The following is a 20,341-nucleotide window of genomic DNA, read 5'->3' as shown; positions in this document are numbered from 1 at the left end:
CTGAATATATTCATATAAGAAAATACTATATAGTAGTGAGAATGCACAAACCATCACTACATACAACAATGTTTATGAATCTCATAAGCATGTGTTAGGACAAAAGTCAGACACAAAAGAAGAGTGCACACTGTAAGATTCCATTTATATATTTTATATAAATACACACAAATGTATATACATAAAATAAAGAAAAATAGATAAACATGTACATACACACAGATAAAATCAATCTGTGTTGTTTAAGGGGCAGAGGTTATAAGATGATACAGTAGCTCAGATACTGACAACGTGTATTTTGTGATCTGGGTGCCGATTACATGGGATTGCTCACTTACTACATATTTTCTGTATATGCATCAATAAAAGGATTTAAAAATGACGACAGTCTGAACTGAAAGCAGCAGCAGGATGCAGAGTGGAAGATGGATTCCAGAAATGTTTTAAGAGGTAAATATAATAGGACTTTGTGAGTGCAAGGTCAAGGGGGTCAAGAATACCGTCCTCTCAGATTTCACCTAGCTGAATGAAAGAGTACCATTCAGTAACACAGGGAATATAAGGAAGAAGCAGTTTGGGCAGCAAGGATGAAGGGAAGTCGGAAGACTGCAAAAAGATCATCATTTACATGGTGAATTACCATATTTGTGAAACACATATAATAAAGAGAAATGAATTGAGGGAACAACTTTCTACTTCCTTGGCTTTTTTCAAATACGAAGCCTAATATTTCTTTTCTAGGACAATGTTAGTATTTGCTAAAATAAAATACATTATATACAATCCTTAGCTTTTCACATTATATTTACTGCACACTCACCATTTAAGGTTCCTTCTTCAGGCGGCCTTAAGGAAAACACCAAAAAATATAATAAGTTAAGTTACAGCTTTAGTTTTGGCTACCATAAAACTTTATTTTATGAAGTTATTATAAATTCTTAATATAACATTATTAAAATAATTCTGAGATTCAGATTCATTTTTGTTTGAGTATTTGCCATTTCCCTTAAGTTAGCATCAAATTCACACACAGATATGTATAAACCCATTATCAATAACTCATACCTCCAATTCAAGCCTACATAAATATCAGTAGTAGTCTGGAGCCAAACTGAAGGTTGAGTACTAATAGAGTAATATATTCCATGACTCCTCTATTATAGAGGTTCACTCCAGTACTTTTATACAATGCCTTGAAATGACTGTGCAAGACTATAAAAATTCAACAGAATTGATAGGCAAAGAACTGAAAGAATAGTAATTAAGTATCATTTTGCAAAACTCAACTGCTAAAGTTGAAAAACATTTCTTTCCAATGTTGAACATAATTTATTTATAACATATACTGGTACCAAGTAGAGGGTCTATTAATCCCACAGATTACAGTCCAGATTAGAGAGACAGGTATAGTGGAAAAGAGAGTGGAATGGAATAAAGAAAATGGATTAGAAGCTTCGTTCTCCCATTAAACAGTTATGTGGCTTTGCTCAGGACTAAAGGACTAGATCCTGAAAGGACCTACAGAGTAGAAGAAGTAGAAACTTGGTAATCTCTTTCTAGCTTTAACATTCTGATTCTGATGTTTGGTTTTCACCTTAATAACACAAATATTTTCTTACAGGAAATACTCTGACCGAGCATTAGCCCTTTCTCTACTATTGATAAAGCACTCTTTTCTTACCACCCAAAGAGTATTGCCAACTCTACCTTTGTGGGTACTTCTCTGGGTCAAGATTCTGTAATTCAATTTTCTCTCATTAGCTAAACTAATACCAACTTTAAGTACCAAATCTGTACTTACACCCTACAGTTCTAGTTACAAAAGACATTTATTCTCTGAAGCGGTTTCATTATAAACAGGTCTTTCAAGTACCAGTCAGGACCAGGATATCTCCAAAATTTGACCAGCTGCATACATATGTAACATCTGGTTTATTTTCTTCTCTATACTCTTGCATCTATGTCTGATATAGAGAAGGAAATAGGCTAAACACTGTATAATATATAATAATTTCCCTCAAACTGGCTTCCCTTCTTAAGCATGCTTCCTATATCAAATAGGTATCAAAACAAGATTACTTTAATGTCCTTTGGAATCCTAAAATACTAATTTCTAGGCTGGGAAACACATAATCTTTGATTCTTATGCTTAATCTGTACTGAAATTTTTTACTTTCTCGGGATGACTACTTGTCAGATGGTCTTCTGTTTCTACCACATCAGCTTTCTAGGGCATTTCCCTGCATGCAGGCTTTCTAAGGTACACTGTGTATTACTGCTCTAATCACCTAAGCTTTCCAAAGGCAAGAAGAAAGACTTGTTGATTGGAACAATGGGCAGAGAAATTAACTAAGGTGTCAAACTAGGTCTTTGCAAGAAACCTGGAAATAGGACTAAATAATAAAATCATAATTCTATCATTATAAGGAAAATCTTAGTCAAGTTGTGACTACAATATGCACATAATTATAGTATAATTATATAAAATCATAAAATATATACATTGACTCATAACAAATGATTCCCCAATCTTTTCAATGTAAAGACAGGAGATCCCAAAATAAATCATCAACACTTGCAAGAAGTATTAAAGAGATTACTATGCAAAGAGCAGAAAAAAGACAACATTCAGTAACTGGAGTACTTTTCACACTAACGGTGAGACAAGGCTTACTTACATTTCTCTATTCAATGGTCTATCTTGTAACCAGTCCTTTAGACAGAAACAAACACAAATGAAAAGTTAAAAGAAAAAGTCTCTAGACAAAGCATAACTGTTTATCTCTGCTTTGTATCCTATAATACGTTTTATGAATAAAGGGCTGAGAAGTTACTATGAATTTTGTTTATACAACTGAGCCAATAGAATAAAAAATAGCTATAAAAGCTACCATAAGGCCATTCCACAAAGTAGAATAAAGAATTTTACAAGTGTTATTTCCTATAATTATAGTTGTCGGTTAACAATTTTCTCTTCTTAAAATACACATTTGTTTCTATGACTCTGAAAAAAATGTGTTTGCTGCCAAAAGAAAAATGTATCAAAGTATAAAGAAAAAAAATTAAAATCATGCAAACTGTGACAAAGAAATCACTAGTAACAGGCATATTATGTGTGTATGTAGTGGGTTTTATTCAGCTGTTTTACGTTTCTAAGTGTCAATTTATTGTTACTTTCCCAGTTTGGGACTCATGTTTCCTGAATTTGAATCATCATACATTTCATGATTTTGGAAAACTGTAAGTTGTTTATAATCTCTTCAAATTCTATCTAGTCTCCCAAGGTCAATTCAGAAGTATTTTCCATATTTTTAATGTTTAACACATTTTCCATCTAATTATAAGCTATGTTACACTGTGGCTGAGTATTATTTCATTGTATACAGAGTGAAGTAAGTCAGTGAGAGAAAGAAAAGTATCGTATATTAACACATATATATGGAATCTAGAAAAACAGTATTGAAGAAATGGAGGTGCAGATGTAGAGAACAGACGTGTGGACCCAGTGAGGGAATAAGAGGGTGGGATGACTTGAGAAAGGAGCATTGACATCTATACACTATAATGTGTTAAACAGATAACTAGTAAGGTGCTATACACAAGGAGCCAGCCTGGTACTCTGTGTAACTTACAGGGGTGGGATGTGGCTCAGGGAGGGAGGCTCAAGAGGGAGGGAGGCTCAAAATATATATATTATATATAAATATATATATATATAAGTAATTATGAATGATTCATGTTGATGCATGACAGAGACCACCATAACACTGTAGAGCAATTATCCTTCAGTTAAAAAAAATTTTTTTTAAAGCTACACATCATCTCAAATAAAATATCACCATGTTTTAGCTCTTTTCTAATAAATATGATTTTATACTATGCATATGTTTAATTGAAATGTACAAACCGGTAGCAAAGCTGCTTTGGAATCTACTTCATGAGTTTCTTCTGCAGATGACCTTCTGCTGCTACTTTCCACTAAGAGAAAATTAAAAAAAAAAAAGTTTTACAACTAAAACAAACTTTTAATACCAACTAATGAAATTAAAAGACGCTTACTCCTTGGAAGCAAAGTTATGACCAACCTAGATAGCATATTCAAAAGCAGAAACATTACTTTGCCAACAAAGGTCCGTTCACTTTCACTTTTCACTTCTATGCAATGGAGAAGGAAATGGCAACCCACTCCAGTATTCTTGCCTGGAGAATCCCAGGGACAGAGGAGACTAGTGAGCTGCTGTCTATGGGGTTGCACAGAGTCAGACACAACTGAAGCGACTTAGCAGCAGCAGCAGCAGTCAAGGCTATGGTTTTTCCTCTGGTCATGTATGGATGTGAGAGTTGGACTGTGAAGAAAGCTGAGCACCAAAGAATTGATGCCTTTGAACTGTGGTGTTGGAGAAGACTCTTGAGAGTCCCTTGGACTGCAAGGAGATCCAACCAGTCCATTCTGAAGGAGATCAGCCCTGGGATTTCTTTGGAAGGAATGATGCTAAAGCTGAAACTCCAGTACTTTGGCCACCTCATGAGTTGAGTTGACTCAATGAGTTGACTCACTGGAAAAGACTCTGATGCTGGGACGGATTGGGGACAGGAGGAGAAGGGGACGACAGAGGATGAAATGGCTGGATGGCATCACTGACTCGATGGACGTGAGTCTGAGTGAACTCTGGGACCTGGTGATGGACAGGGAGGCCTGGTGTGCTGCGCTTCATGGGGTTGCAAAGAGTCAGACACGACTGAGCGACTGAACTGAACTGAACGAAACACAAGCATTTCAAGGCATAATATAAAAATTTCCAAGGCTAAGTATCCTTTCCCTAACAGTGCTAAACATAAGAATTACACGAGGCCCGTGGGTCTCTTGACAGGATATCCAAATTATTCAGTTTTTCTGTGAATAGGCAACATGAAACAGAATAGTATAAAAAAAAAAAAACCCTGCTCTTTCTGTTTCCAAATTTCTTGTGTATCCTTCCAGATACTTTGTGTTTGTATATATACCCCTGCCTTTCCTTTTTTTTATTTAAACATAAATGCTAATCATATATCTTCAGACTTTTTTTTTTAATTAATTTACAGACTTTTTTTTGTTGGTGGTTTTTAAAAATATTTATTTGGCTGTGCCAGGTCTTAGTTGCAGCATGCAAACTCTTACTTGTGACATGTGTGATCTAGCTCCCTGATCAGGGATCAAACCCAGGCCCCCTCAATCAGGAGCATGGAGTCTTAACCACTGAATCACCAGGGAAGTCCCTGTTGTTGGATTTTGAACTTTAAGCTTGGAGATCTTTCAGTATCAATACACAGAAGATTCTTCTATTCTACTTGGATGCTACATTGAACTTCATACAAAGGACATACAATGATTTGTTTAACCAAACTACAATTAATGGACATTTGGCCTGATTTCAAATTCTTGCTATAATCCTAGCCCTTATCTTCTTTACTGGGAGGTCAATAGATACTGCCAAAAACTGAAACACGAGGATGTAAAACTACAGGCATTCTAATGATAGTAATAATATCCAAGTTATCTGAAAATAAGAGTTTTATTTCTTCCCTCTCAATCCTTCTACCAATTTTTCTTCCTTTTCTTCCTTTGGCTAAAATGTTAAATAGAAATGATAAAAGCCAGAATCCTTTTTCCCTTCTGGGGCTTTTAATATTTCATTATGAAGTATGGTATCTGTGGTAAATTTTTGTTAAGATACCTTTTATTTAGATTAAGGAACTCCATTCTATTTTTAATCTGCTAAGAGTTTTTAATCATGAACGGATGTTGAATTTCATCAAAGTCAGCCTTTTTGCATCTATTAAGATGATCAGATAATTTTTTTTCCTTTAATTTGTTATCATCATGCCTTAATTATATTTGAATGTTAAACCCATTTGCACTCCTAGAGTAAACCTAAATTGAAGAGAAAGGAGAAATGATGGGGAGGGCGATATAGTAGTACTGCTTTTCTTAAGAAATCTTAAAAAGATTATATGTACCTAACTGAAAACTTAGGTAACAATAAACTTATATACATATAATATTGATAACTATGACTAAAAAAAAAGCATGATATGGAAACATCCCCAGGCCATTTGATTTTTAGATAAAAAACTAAAGGTTCAGGGCATGTACAGTATGCTACATTTTGTATTAAAAATGAGAGGCAGAAAAGACTTATTGTCATATATGATTATATAAGCATGAAACTCTAGAGGAAAAGCAAAAATAACAGTAGTTACGTATGGGGCTAAAGTGAGAAACTGACAACGATTTTCCAAGTGCTTGTGTGTATTTTAATTTTGAGTCAATAAATGTATTAGCTATTTTTAAAGATTAAATCAGAAAAACAAGTTGACTAAATGACTATACAGATTAAAACAGAGCAGATGCATTCGTAAAAGTTAAAATCAGCAGATTTGTAAAAAGTAAGTCTGCATTTCTTTTAGGACTAAACAATTGGTTAAAAAAGAAAAACTATTAGAATGTTAAGATTATGTTCTATTCAAGGTTGAGAGCAACAATGACGGACCAGAATCTTCATTTTCTGACTCCTGAAACATTCACTGCTCAGGTGTGTGACATACATAAAATATCTTTTATTTAATATAACTCACGTAGTCAAAACACTCACCTTGTTCTGAATGAAGAGGAATAGAAGTTTTGTGACACTCAGTAAATCCAGCGTGAGAACTCACATGTTTCAAAGTGTTTTCAGAAGGAATATCATTCTGCACAGGGTACACATACACAATTTTAAAACAATTTAACTAAATTTCAAATCACTGTTCTAAGTAGTATAAGAGTCTCTGGATGTATTTAGCTCAGTATGTTTTAATCTACCTGGACTCCAAAGAGTATATTACAAGTTACAATTATTTTCTTCAATATCAATCTCAAAAACTGCCATCAAAATAACCTACTTGCTTACTGTTCATAAATCCACCTGAATGAATCCTTTTCCATAGTAATACAAGTTCATAAAAAAGTTTGGGAAAAAAAAGGAAACAATTTGGAAAATAATAAAACATTATCAGTTAACCTAAAAAAGAAAAAAACTACTATTTTACACTAAAATTAAAAGTGATAACAATTTGGAAGGTAAAGGAGTGGAGGGGAAATTTATTTGGGGGATTTTCAGTAGCTTTCTTATTGATCTGTATAAGCGATTTGTATACCAAAGATTTATCTGATCATTATTTGTCAGATTTCTATTTTTTTAAGATTTATCTGTGCTTCATATTTTTAAGTACTCATCTCTCTACATCGTTCCCATAATATTTGTTTAAAAAGCATTCCTGACTTACTGACTTAATATTTCTATTTTCTTAGGTTTTTTTATGATTTGAATTTTTACATTAAATCTGGAATTCATTGAGTTTATAAAGTGATATGAAACAGGTATTTCCAAATTTCCACCCAGTTGTCCAATTTGTGTGTTTACTGACGAAGCATTCCTTTTCTCATTGATTTCTAATTTTACCCTTACTAAATTCTAATTTGTAGAAGAGTTATTTCAGAGTCATTAAAATGTTTTACTAAATATTCATGTTTCAACTGTACCACCTGTATAGATATTTTAGTATCTAACAACTAATTCCCCCTCATTTTCTTTTTACCTATTCATTTTTCCAGATGAACTAATGAATTTCATTAAACTAATGAGGGTAAGCTGATAAATTCATTTTGTTTCTTTTTAACTATAAACAGGTCACACTATTATGACTTTAAAATATTTCTAAACCTCTACCACCCCTCAGAAACAATGGGTTTTAAAATATTACTACCAAAATAAACTATTACTTTCATTAACAAATTTAACATATCTCAAGAAAATTAAACTTTTCTACCTTTGATGCTTCACATTCTTCACATTACAGCTGATTTACTTAGCGAACAAAAAGTGTTAATCTTCCTTTTGTCACAAAGCAACTCTAATTTCCTTTCTGATTTTAGTTGCTTCTTTTGGAACCAGTTCTAGTTATTTTTTGTTTCTGTTTTGCTTAAATACTTTCCTTGATATACTCTTTGATGCAGTGACACATCAATTTTATAGAATCATGTTTGACAGAAATTCCAGTATGGGACTGAAGAGTGAACTTCAGGTATCTGTAAACTCTATACCTTAAAAGCAGAAACATATGTGCATTTTTTCCTGGAGTGATCTAAAGTTTTTATTAGATTTTCAAAGGGATGTAACCCACAAATGTTTAAGAACTCAAAGTCTCTGACCAACATGAGCTAGAACTCATTATTCTATTAGCATAGTTCTTTTTCTCTAAGTAGGTTACTCAAAATTGTTAAACTGAAAACATAGCCACCACTTTTCTTGCCACTCAGAGAAACTTATTTCTTTTTGTTTTTAGCAGGAAGCTATCTGCACACTTAAAATTTTTCAGTATATTTTGGCTTTAAGCTCATTTAATAGGGTCACTGTTAAAAGGTGCAATCTGTGGGGAAACCCTAACATTTACCGTTTCCCACTAGGAAATGTCCATTTATCCTAAATGATTTCCCATATATAACAAGTACTTCATAACAGCAAAATGATGCCATCAGAGTGTAATGATAAATTCTTTCAACTGTTGCTGTAACACCTTGTTAAAGATATATTAAGAGCTCAATGAAGTATAAGTTAGAGAATAACAGCCTAAGTCAGGGTAACTACTACTAACAATCGAAGAGAAGCAGAAGTACTAAAAAAACATTTAGGAAGCAAAACCAGTTAGACCTGGCTGTTGATTGGAAGGGAGGAGTAAGAGTGCAAGTTTGCCCTCGTAAACTAGAATGCTGACATTATTAACAGAGGCAGGAAATACAGGAGGAAAAGAAATATGTCTGCTGAGCTTAACATATTTCAGATCATCATGATGATGGATGGTCTCTGCTAAAACTGTTTTTACTGAAAAACATGTTTAATTCTATTTTGAACTAAACCCCAAAACAACCAAATAAATTGCACTGCTGTAAGGATTTACTTACAGATAACATTTCTTTTATCTTGTTTGATGTTTCTTTAAACCTCTGTAAATCCATGCTATCTCTGTGTCCTTAAAAAGAGGAGGGAGAAATATTACAACAAAAAGTACTTGTTTATTTTGATCTATCAAAATAATCTGATTGCCTAGTCTATTCAAACACATGATTTACGTTATGTTGTAAGTAGTTTTGATGGCTCTGCCGTTTTCTGTAGCTTTCCTGATAGTGAAAATACTTGTTAAAAGTTGGAGAACATGAGCTGTTCAGTTTATAGTAACAGGATCCTAAGAGTCCTACAAGTGATATGAAGTGAATTGCTTAAAATTTAAAAGAAGAGGGGAACAATCATTATATTATCAGAGTGTGTGTGTGTGTGTGTGTGTGTGTGTGTGTGTGTGTCAGTCGCTCAGTCGTGTCTGACTCTTTGCGACTATAGTCTGCCAGGCTCCTCTGTCCACACAATTTTCAGGCAAGAACATTGAAGTGGGTTGCATTCCCTCCTCCAGGGGATCTTCCTGACCCAGGGATCAAACACGGGTCTCCCACACTGCAGGCAGATTTACCGTCTAAGTCATCAGGGAAGCTTTTATTATCAATAAAAAAGCATTATATATTAAGATGCTTATTATACATATGACACATGCATATTACATATACAGACATCAAACGTAAGGATATCTGTATCCATCCCAGTGGCAATATATTAACAAATAGACTAAAATGTGTTTTTTAAAAATGAAATGGGATATATTTAATGTAGGAAAAATCGTCTCTATAAACCACAGTCTAGCAATAAAGACCAGCATGCTCAGTACCTAGATAAATCATGGGGTTGGCCCTAATGTGGAGACTTCACATAGATGTAACATATTCTCTGAACAATCTCTATACATGTTCCATGACTAGGTAAATTCCTAGGCTGGGAAGCTACATACGGTGTTAAAAACAAGGCTAAGAAGCCACCTCATGGAAAAATTCAAACCCAAAGAGACAGAGGGCCTCCTTCAATCCTTGGAACACTCTGGTTATGTCCACAAACAACTCCAGTTGTTTTCTAAGAATTCTTTCTTAAATACTTTTTATCTTTAATAATCTAAGAGGAAGGCTGTTAGATATGTTATTCTACACATATCTGGGATCTGGTTAGCTCTGTAAAGCATCCTCTCTTCACCTTTTCCTTTCATGTGGCATAATGTCAACATTTAAATAACAAACCATTATCAAAAACAAAACAAATAAAGCCTTAAATATACAAATCAAAATATTACTTATTTCTTTCTTCTTGCCTTAACTGCCAAGTTTTTGAGCAGCCCCCTTTCCACTGGTACTTTACTTTCTCTCCTCCCATTCACACTATATTTCACTATAATCTGGCTTCTCCCTACATCACTTCCTTCACCAGAACAGTTTTCACCAAGGTCATTGATATGTTATCATTGCCAAAAGATACATATTTTCAGTCCTCATTTTATTTCAGGTGAGGTATAAGACTGAATCATTCCTTTCTGAAATGCTCTCCTCTGGGTACATAAATGGGTTGGCCATAAATACTCATTTTTCAAGCAGAATCTTAGCTTTCCCTATAGTCCTAATGTAAATATATTATATAAATAATATAACCTTTCATTCTCAAAGGTGTACTAGTTTGAATGAAAAACTATATGGTCATCCTATTTATAAAACACTGTTCTTTGCCAGTTACTTTTAGCCTCCTCTTTCCCTCAGTATTTGAAACTTACTTACACATCACTCTAGTTCTTTCAATGAAAGTTGATTATTAAGAGACTATCCTACATTGAAAAGAAAAGACAGAGTACAAATAAGTTTTCCACACAATCACTATCATAGTAAGTTGCACCAAAGAGGTTATGTGCTAATATAACTATTACAGCCCAATTCAACCTATTTCCCCTACTTCTGATTCCTTTAAAAACTTCAGGACTATATTCTATGAAAAGATAGTGCACTTTTCACACAATTACATAATTTTATTAATCAGCAATTTACTTTTATTTCTATGGTGATAATCGTAATTTTATAAAAATACTGTTGACGACAAATATCAGTTTTTCAAAACTTACCTACAAACGCTCCAAATTCTATGTTATCTCCCTCTGCAGCTTTGGAACAAACAGTTTCTTGATCTTTGGTTACAGTTTCCAAGTGGCCTTTACAACTTGGCTGAGATGGTGTACTAACAAAAAATTTGGTTGGTGGGGATGATAGATGTGGTATACTGTTAGATGAACTGCCTGGTTTTTGATTTTTACTAAACATTTTTAAGGTTTCTACTCCATGTATTCTCTGTCGCAGTTCTGGAGGAGAGACAGCACTTGGGAATAAGGCACTGGAAGAGGAACCAGCCTCTGGAAAATTGAATTCTTTTTTCTGGGGTATTACAGGTAAATCCTGACCAAATATGTTACACTGGGAATCTTTTTCATCTTTCATAAAAATATTACAAAGAAAAGGATTATTACTTTCAAGACCACCTTGAGGAAGAGAGGAACTAAGTGTATTTACAACACTGTGCTTTTTCCATACAGAAGGTCTTACAGGACCATCATCAATAAGGTTTTGAGCTAAGTGTTTGGAAATGCTCAATTCGCGTGTGATTTCATTGTGAACTTTGCTAGCTTCTGAAGCTTTCTGGGCAGTGAGTGTTTTTAATGTATCTACAGTCAGGGCTGAAAGATCTTGCAAATGGCCAATTTGAGAATCTAATGATTGTAACGATCTTTTAATATAGTTGACACGATCTCCAACTTCTTTAACCTGAATGCACATCTGTTCCACTCTGTAACGGAAACACAGGCATTTTACAAATGTTAAAAATTATTAGTTTAGAAATTATTTCTGTAATCTTAATAAATGATGTTGGTAAAAAGAAATTTTACATGCACTCAAACAAGGTAAAATATAAAATCTTGTACAATTATTCATTTATAACAAGGCATACCTTATGTTTAAGAAAAATCCTATTGCAATAAAAATACAAGATTTCAAAACACGCTTTTGTGCCACAGGCTATTTATTCCCACATCAGAGTAACACAAGAGTATTCAGCTACATATATTGAATATACATATTCTATATTCTACATATAATATAGAACTATTATTACCACTACTGTAACTACACAAACACCATATACTTTTAGAATGTAGCAAAGCTAATGGAAAGAAACACATGTTTTAAATAATTAAAGATATAATAATTAAGACATAATTATTTAAAATAATTAAACAGTAATTTTTCTCCACCAACTAGTAAAGAATATTAACTCTTTTCTGCCCCCTGTAACAAGGGTCCAAAAACATTAAGAGACTGACTGACTTACATGAAGTAAACAACTGATCTGTCTCCCAATATATAATGTAAAACCATTACTAAACTTACTTGTTTGACAAACACAAATTGCAAAATGACCATGTAAGAGAGACATAACTAACAGAACCCACTCTGACATAAAATCAGTTATAATTAAAGAGTTTCTGAACCTTTCAAAAGTGACACGAATTCTCTCTTCACTCCCAGAATGAAATTTGTCATCTTTTTCATTAAAATACATCTCAACACACTGCTCTTCAAAATCATGAAGTTTCTTTTGATCTTCTTCCGTTAAAAAAAGTTCTATGGAGGGAAAAGGAAAAAAAAAACATAAAGACATCAAGATAAACTTTAGCTGAAGAGTTCATGAAAGTGAAAGTGAAGTCACTCAGTTGTGTCCAACTCTTTGTGACCCCATGGACTGTAGCCTATCAGACTCCTCTCTCCATGGGATTTTCCAGGCAATAGTACTGGAGTCGATTGCCATTTCCTTCTCCAGGGGATCTTCCCAACCCAGGGATTGAAACCAGGTCTCCCGCATTGTAGACAGACGCTTTACTGTCTGAGCCACCAGGGAAGTCAATAAGAGCTCATAAGATCATGTAAATCATCTGCAAATGTTTTCTTATTAAACAACTTACTGTTTCTGAAGCCATACATAAGTCATTTCTACTTCTTTCTTCACTCACAGTGTGATGTCAGCAGAAAATGGTATTTCCCCCTTTTCTAATTTCCTTTTCCTGTGAAACACCCTTTCTCATCTGTCTCTCTCACCTCTCCCTCACCTCTCCCTCAGGTAGAAGAATTTAAACACTGAATTGGTAGAACAAAAAGTCACTGTAAATTTTTAGGCAGAGTTTGACTTTGTATCATGTAGTCTACAAAATATACTAAAAGTGTTATTCTTTATGTAGCAGTCAAAATGGTTTGTAAAACAGCAAGTGTTATGGTTTATATTAGCATTTTAAGAAAACTAAATTGAGATGCCATATCAAAAAGCAAGTTTAATACTAAATTTACTTTTAAAGATAACCATATTGCACTTAAAAATACTTTATGCTTAGGCAAATCCAAAAGCCTTTACAATAACATTAACCAATTAAGTCTTCTGACTAAAATCAATATTTATCTTTCAGTATAATACTGGCATGTGATAAAAACATTTGCCTTAATATACTTTACTTACTTGGTCCATCCGAAGTCTTATCTTTTTTTCTTCTTTTACATATGCAGCAAAAAAGAGAAACTATATGGCTGAGAATGATAAGTGGTGGAGGCAGAACTGGTTTCTCATGATAAGCCATAATGAAATGATAACGTTGGTACTTCCATACAATATTGGAAATTGCCTTCACTTGCAAATACACATTGCTTAAATAACAAAGAATAAACAAACTTAGATAAGCACATTTTAAAGTTTGAAGTACTAAAATTTTACTGTAATTATGTTCTAAACAAGGATTCAAAGAAGTATCCCAATATAAAAAAGACTAAAAGGCAAATGAGAAACTGGAAAAAACATACGCAGCAAAAACATAAACATATTGATATTGTTGAGGGTCTTAATTACAAACCAACATAAAATAGGCAGAAAATATGATTTTAAGCTTTTAAAATGGTATATAAATGACAAAAACAAAAGAAAATATTCAATCTGAAGTAACACACTAACTGCAAATAAAAATAAGACTCTTATGTGCTATAAAAAATAAGCAACCATCAAAAAGATAACACCTCCTATTAGCACAGATTTGGGGAAACAGGCAGATTTTGACTTACGTGCAAGAAGCCCAAAATATAAATATACTGAATAGTTCTACTTTCAGGAAAACACTCTAAGAAAATACATAAGGACTGATCAAAAATTTAACCACAATGTGGTCTTGGGGAAGAAAAAATTATAAATAATCAAATGCAGCAATAAAACATACTAGCTTAAAACTCATGATCTGTATCATGGAATACTAGCCAGCCATTAAAAAACTGGAGAGGAGTATTTATTAATGTAGGAAAAATTCATGTTCTGCTTATTTAAAAATAGTACACAAAACTATAAGAACATTGTTTTTGAAGGAAAAAAATGGTTCATATATGTTCATAAAAGATAAAGATGTACATCAAAATATTAAGAATGGGATTACTTACGAATTTTCTATTTGCCTTTCTGTTTTGTATACTGTACATGTGTTCTCTGACCATTGAGTAATAAATCCCAAATAAATATTAAATTTATAAAAGAATGGAATGCTGAAAGGTAGCGTCTCAAACTTAGAGCTGATGTGATTTTGAAAAAGCATGCTTTATTTATATTTGTCAGAAATAATTCTTAGTAGCTTAAGCCTCAGTATAATCATATTTAAAATTTTGTATAGTTCCTTCAAAAAGAAAACTGTATATTAAATGATCTCATTACAATAAGCAGCTGAGTAAAATTCTTACTTGAAAAATGCAATGAGAAGATTGACCATAATGATATACTGTACAAAGAGGTAGACTGCTTGAAGAAATGGAGTCAACCATGTCCCAGGGCCACAGATATGAGAGATACTGGAATCATTTGCACAAACTTTAGAGACAAAGAAAAAAGAATTAAAACACAGTAATTTAGCAGTTAACTGCTTCTAGTCAGTATTAGATTATATTTGTTTGAAGGAAGTTTTGATTAAGTATAAATCTGTTTCACAGATTCTAGCAAAAGTTTCTGGGCAGGCAGCCATATAAACACAGAAGAATTTTGTGAGGGACGCAGGTACAATTTTACCACTCTATTCCACACAAGGAAGTGTATTTCCATATTATGTCCACCCTTCAAGGTAGGGTTTAGCCAGAGGAACATTAAGGAGAATAAAATTCTGAGATTCAGCCACACATTCTATAAGAAAAATAACTGAACCATAAAAGAGTATGATAAACTCATGGTACATTTACAAACATGTAGACTACTGAGTTTAGTTTATAATGCCACAAAACAGGGTTGAAGGAATGGTTAAAGGGTCTCCCAAATACACAATGATTAGATTTTAATTCCTTGCTTTTTATTGCCTCCACCTGGAATGTTTCTGAAGCTATAACATACCTGGATTAAGGAAGGGAAGAGCTTTAATACCCACCAGAGAGTTATGAGGAATAAGATAAAATAAATTCAAGTATGGCAAGGATTAAAATTAAATAATCATCAATTAGTGACAAGTTTTATACAAATATTTATAATACACTTAGCACCTGGTACTGTCTAAGCATTTTACTTAATTTGGCCTCATCTTGCAGCATGCAGGATCTTAGCTTCCTGACCAAGGATCGAACCTATCCCTTCTGCAGTGGAAGGGCTGTCTTAACTGGACTGCCAGGGAAGTGCTTGTATGCATTTTAAAAATATACACCACTGAAATTCTCATCATGGCTGTATCATTCCTTTCAAATAAATGGTTTTATGGGCAAACTGATGCATATAGTCCTTTCACTCTTAAAAAAATTTTCCAAACTATTTCTATTCTATTTGGATTAGTTTGATGAAGCAAATACCCAAGAAAGAGAATGCAGGAGACTAAAAAACTTTATCTAATGCTTTATAACTAAACTAGAACCACATCAGAAAAAGAACAGACAATAAAAACCTGGAAAAGAAACCAAAAAGGAAACCATTAAACACAAAATTTTACCAGGCTGGTAAAATCTGTTTTAATCAACATCTGGTAACAACTGGTGACCACTATGTTACCATCCCCTGTTCCAATCACCTATAAATAGGTGGGTAAAGAACAACACAGGAATAGGGAGAGGGAGGAGTAAAGTAAGACGGAAGAGAAAGAGCAAGACAGAACACAAGCAAACTAACAAAAATAAGATTCTGTAACTCAATGTGGAGGTCAGAAGAACATCCCTGAAAGTTTGCATTATCATCTATGTTCTCAAGTTGTCTTCTCATTCAGCTGCTCAGTTGTGTCTGACTCTTTGCAAAACCAGGGACTGCAGCATGCCAGGCTTCCCTGACCTTCACTACCTCCTGGAGTTGCTCAAACTCAAGCCCACTGAGTCAGTGATGCCATCCAACCATCTCATCCTGTAACCCCCTTTTCCTCCTGCCCTTAAACTTTCCCAGTATCAGGGTCTTTTACAATGAGTCAGCTTTTCACATCAGGTGGCCAAAGTATTGGAGTGTCAGCTTCAGCACCACTCCTTTCAATGAATATTCAGGGTTGATTTCCTTTAGAATTGACTGGTTCGATCTCCTTGCTGACCAAGGGACTCTCAAGAGTCTTCCCCAACACCACAATTTGAAAGCATCAATTCTTCAGCGCTCAGCCTTCCTTAGGGTCCAACTCTCATACCTGTACATCAGTACTGGAAAAACGAGAGCTTTAACTACACAGACCTTTAACCTTTCTCTGCAAAGTGATGTTTCTGCTTTTCAATTCGCTGTCTAGGTTCATTATAGCTTTTCCTTCAAGAAGCAAGCATCTTTTAATTTCATGGCTGCAGTCACCGTCTGCAGAGATTTTGGAGCCCAAGAAAATAAAGTCTGTCACTGTTTCCATTGTTTCTCCATGTATTTGCCATGAAGTGATGGGACCAGATACCCTGATCTTAGTTTTTTGAGTGTTGAGTATTAAGCCAGCTTTTTCATTCTTCTCTTTCACCCTCATCAAGAGGTTCTTTAGTTCCTTTTAGCTTTCTGTCATTAGGGTGGTGTCATCTGCATATCTGAGGTTATTGATATTTCTCCCAGCAATCTTGATTACAGCTTTTGCTTCATCCAGCCCAGCATTTCGCATGATGTACTCTGCATATAAGTTAAATAAGCTGGGTGACAATATACAGCCTTGATGTATTCCTTTCCCAATCTTGAACCAGTACATTGCTCCATGTCCAGTTCTAACTGTTGCTTCTTGACCTGCATACAGACTTCTCAGGAGGCAGGTAAAGTGGTCTGGTATTCCCATCTCTTTAAGAATTTTTCATTTTGTTGTGATCCACAGAGTCAAAGACTTTAGCATGGTCAATGAAACAAGATGTTTTTCTGGAATTCTGTTGCTTTTTCTATGACCCAACAGATGTTGGCAATTTGATTTCTAGTTCCTCTGCCTTTTCTAAATGCAGCTTGTACATCTGCAAGTTCTTGGTTCACATACTGTTGAAGCCGAGCTTGAAGGATTTGAGCATTACCTTGCAAGCATGACATAAGTGCAACTGTGTGGTATTTTGAACTTTCTTTGGCCTTGCCCATCTTTGGGACTGGAATGAAAACTGATCTTTTCCAGTCTTGTGGCCACTGCTGAGTTTTCCAAATTTGCTGGCATATTGAGTGCAGCACTTTAAGAGCATCATCTTTTAGATTTGAAATAGCTCAGCTGGAATTTCATCACCTTCACTAGCTTTGTTCATAGTAATGCTTCCTAAGGCCCACTTGCCTCTTTAAAAGAACAGAATAACCTTATGCAGAGAATGTATTGAAAGGTGAATTTTAAAATTCAATAGTATATACTGATTGATACAATCAACTAATCAATTCCATTATGCTTGCCTTGTTTAGACATAGGTAACCTGAAGCCAATTTGAGCTAATGAGATAAAAATACAGGTTCAATAGGGAGCATCTTGGATATGAGACATTTTCCTCTGGAGAGAACTATGGAAAACAGTGTCTCTTTCCTCCCGCCACTAATTAGAGAGTCTTAAAATTGTAAAGGAAACCCTTTTTGAATCAGACACTGATTACAGAGCACTGGGATGAAAAAGAACAGGTGTCCTTAGCTATCAGGTAACCCATCACAAAGACACTCTAGCACTTTCTGTTATGTGAATTAATATATGTCCTTACTGTGTAAGCCAGTTTAGGCTAAATTCCATTATTTGCAACTAAAAAAAAAAAATCTGAAATACTTTTTTCAATTAATGTTTATGTTTCTTCTGAGATTAATATATTGTGAGAAGGCTAAGGTTGTAACACCTTAATTTTTGCAAATACACAGTATTATTAAAATGCAATTCTGACTTTAACATAAGATAAATTCATACACATTAAATCCTTACCATCAATTTCATAGGCATAAACTTCACCAAAAATCATCCAGTATGGATGAAAAACTATATCTTTAGCAAGAGTCCAAGATGGTGCTTCACGAGGATAAAGTATTGCCTTTCTGGGAACACCAAAACTAAGTAATACAAGAGCCATAATCACTACAATGTAGAACATATTGGCCACCTGTTAAAAAATGAACACTGTTAAAATACATGGGGATTTATACACACAGATAATTCTTCATCTTAAAAAAGTTTCTAACATTCCAATAGATAGTTTGAATCTTTGAGTTTCTTTTTATTCCTAGCAGTAACATTCAGGAAATCTCATCACTATATAAGCCTGAACATAAAGGAAATTATATAAAAACTGATCTGTGACATCAGGCAACTCATAGGCATCTTCTATATACTGAACCATAACACAGGCTGAAACCAGAGTCTGCCTATCTCATGTCCATGAAGCCTTTTAAAGAAGTATAGACATAAGGGGCAGATGCAAGGAATCAATTTCCGTGAATGTTCTTCCATCCTGAACTCTATCATGGTGCTTTGTCTCCTGGGCTGTGAAACCTTCTAAGAGGTAAATACAACAACAAACTGAATTATCAGTATGTGTGTCTAAAAAAGAACTGATCCCCATATCTGGTTAAAAAACCCTTTTGCAAGTCAGATGGTTTGCAACTATTTAATTTCAACAAAATTAAAAAGAGCCTAACTGAGCTATCACACAATAAATCATTAAAAAACAATTTTTACTGCTAAATCACAATGTGAATTTTGACATCATTACTCAGGAATTCAAATAATTAAGTGAAATGTAATAAGAAAACTTTAATTTCTATCCACTTATTATATATACATGTATTCAGCAATTACATATAAAAAAGTGAATGTAGTCTCACTCTAGCAATATGTAGTAGTATTCATCCACAGAAAATAAGGGGAAAATCCCATTCAAGAGACTACATGTATAATAAGTCTGTATTTTAATCTACTATGAACTAAAAATAATTGCAGTAATAAATCAACCTAAAGTAAGTTATTATAACATTTTCATATATGTTTTGAACAAGTATACAGTGAAAGTAGAAATGGAAGGTGAGACTGTGAAAAGTAAAGAGGACAGTAAATCTAGAATAGATGGAGAAATTATAAAACATTTACTTAAATATAATCATTTTGTCTTGATCCTTTAGCTTTAAAATTGTTAGATCTGCTAATAAATTTCCTTTTAAAATTAAGTCAGGGTCTCTGTAACTTGCAATCAAAGAATCCTAATACACTCTCCCAAGATGCAGTTTTTTTACTTATAAAATAGTTAAATAATATCTTAGTTGACCATTTAAGAGCACTACTAAGAGAATGTATGCATTCAATAAACAAAATCTTGGGATAAAAGATTTTAAAAGGCAAATAATTCATCAAAACATTATTCATGGCAGTCGCTATAATTTGAAACCCAAATATATATCTGTAATTAAAGAAAATGCCCAGATCAAAACCCAAACCTGAAATATCCTAAAATTATACAAGGTGTATTGGCTGATGATTCAGAGGTCTCAGAACTTCATACCTATTCATGTAAAGCCTATTTGACAATCTTAATTCCCCTGCTTTTCCTGGAAATACCACTACTTCATGAAATAATGCAAAATGATGAATAGTAAGTACTCCTTTAATGTAACAAATAGTAAACTAGTAATTTTTAACTGGGGAGAGCTGGATACACTCTCCTAGAGGGAAAAAGTATAGTGTGAAAAAGCAAATATAATAATAAAACTTTATATTCAAAAACTGTAAAAATTCTGTTTTCATAATTTAAAGCAATGCAGGTAATCCTGTATTGGATTACTTAGAAGGGTCACTTAGAAGATAAATTTAATATAGAAAACCAATCTTCCAAGATTAAGGAAAAGGGTTTCAAAAATTCTAGGAACAGATTTTTATAAAGGGGTAGATATTTTAAAAGAATTGAGAAAAAGCATAATATATAAGCCCATTTGTGAAATTT

The 20,341-nt window shown here is 33.7% G+C and overlaps 1 protein-coding gene across 2 annotated transcripts in view; it reads right to left on the bottom strand.

The window, feature by feature from the left end:
* The window catches only part of TRPM7 (transient receptor potential cation channel subfamily M member 7), a 109,583-nt gene that overhangs the window by 17,508 nt on the left and 71,734 nt on the right, over window positions 1–20,341 (bottom strand). For both annotated transcript variants that reach the window (XR_003513122.1, XM_027554025.1), the window contains exons 22-31: window positions 18,337–18,511; window positions 14,747–14,873; window positions 13,494–13,678; window positions 12,478–12,610; window positions 11,059–11,774; window positions 8,981–9,048; window positions 6,633–6,729; window positions 3,908–3,978; window positions 2,679–2,713; window positions 821–846 (exon numbers count right to left, since the gene is read on the bottom strand). Coding sequence is in view for 1 of the 2 variants with exons in the window: in XM_027554025.1 (XP_027409826.1) it covers window positions 821–846; window positions 2,679–2,713; window positions 3,908–3,978; window positions 6,633–6,729; window positions 8,981–9,048; window positions 11,059–11,774; window positions 12,478–12,610; window positions 13,494–13,678; window positions 14,747–14,873; window positions 18,337–18,511 (1,633 nt within the window). In the remaining variant the exon portion in view is untranslated. The remainder of the gene's footprint in view (window positions 1–820; window positions 847–2,678; window positions 2,714–3,907; window positions 3,979–6,632; window positions 6,730–8,980; window positions 9,049–11,058; window positions 11,775–12,477; window positions 12,611–13,493; window positions 13,679–14,746; window positions 14,874–18,336; window positions 18,512–20,341) is intronic.

Source organism: Bos indicus x Bos taurus, chromosome 10 (assembly GCF_003369695.1).
Source record: "Bos indicus x Bos taurus breed Angus x Brahman F1 hybrid chromosome 10, Bos_hybrid_MaternalHap_v2.0, whole genome shotgun sequence".
NCBI classification, from domain to species: domain Eukaryota; kingdom Metazoa; phylum Chordata; class Mammalia; order Artiodactyla; family Bovidae; genus Bos; species Bos indicus x Bos taurus.
The sequence above is the reverse complement of the archived record's forward strand: the minus strand, read 5'-3'. Positions and strand labels throughout refer to the sequence as shown.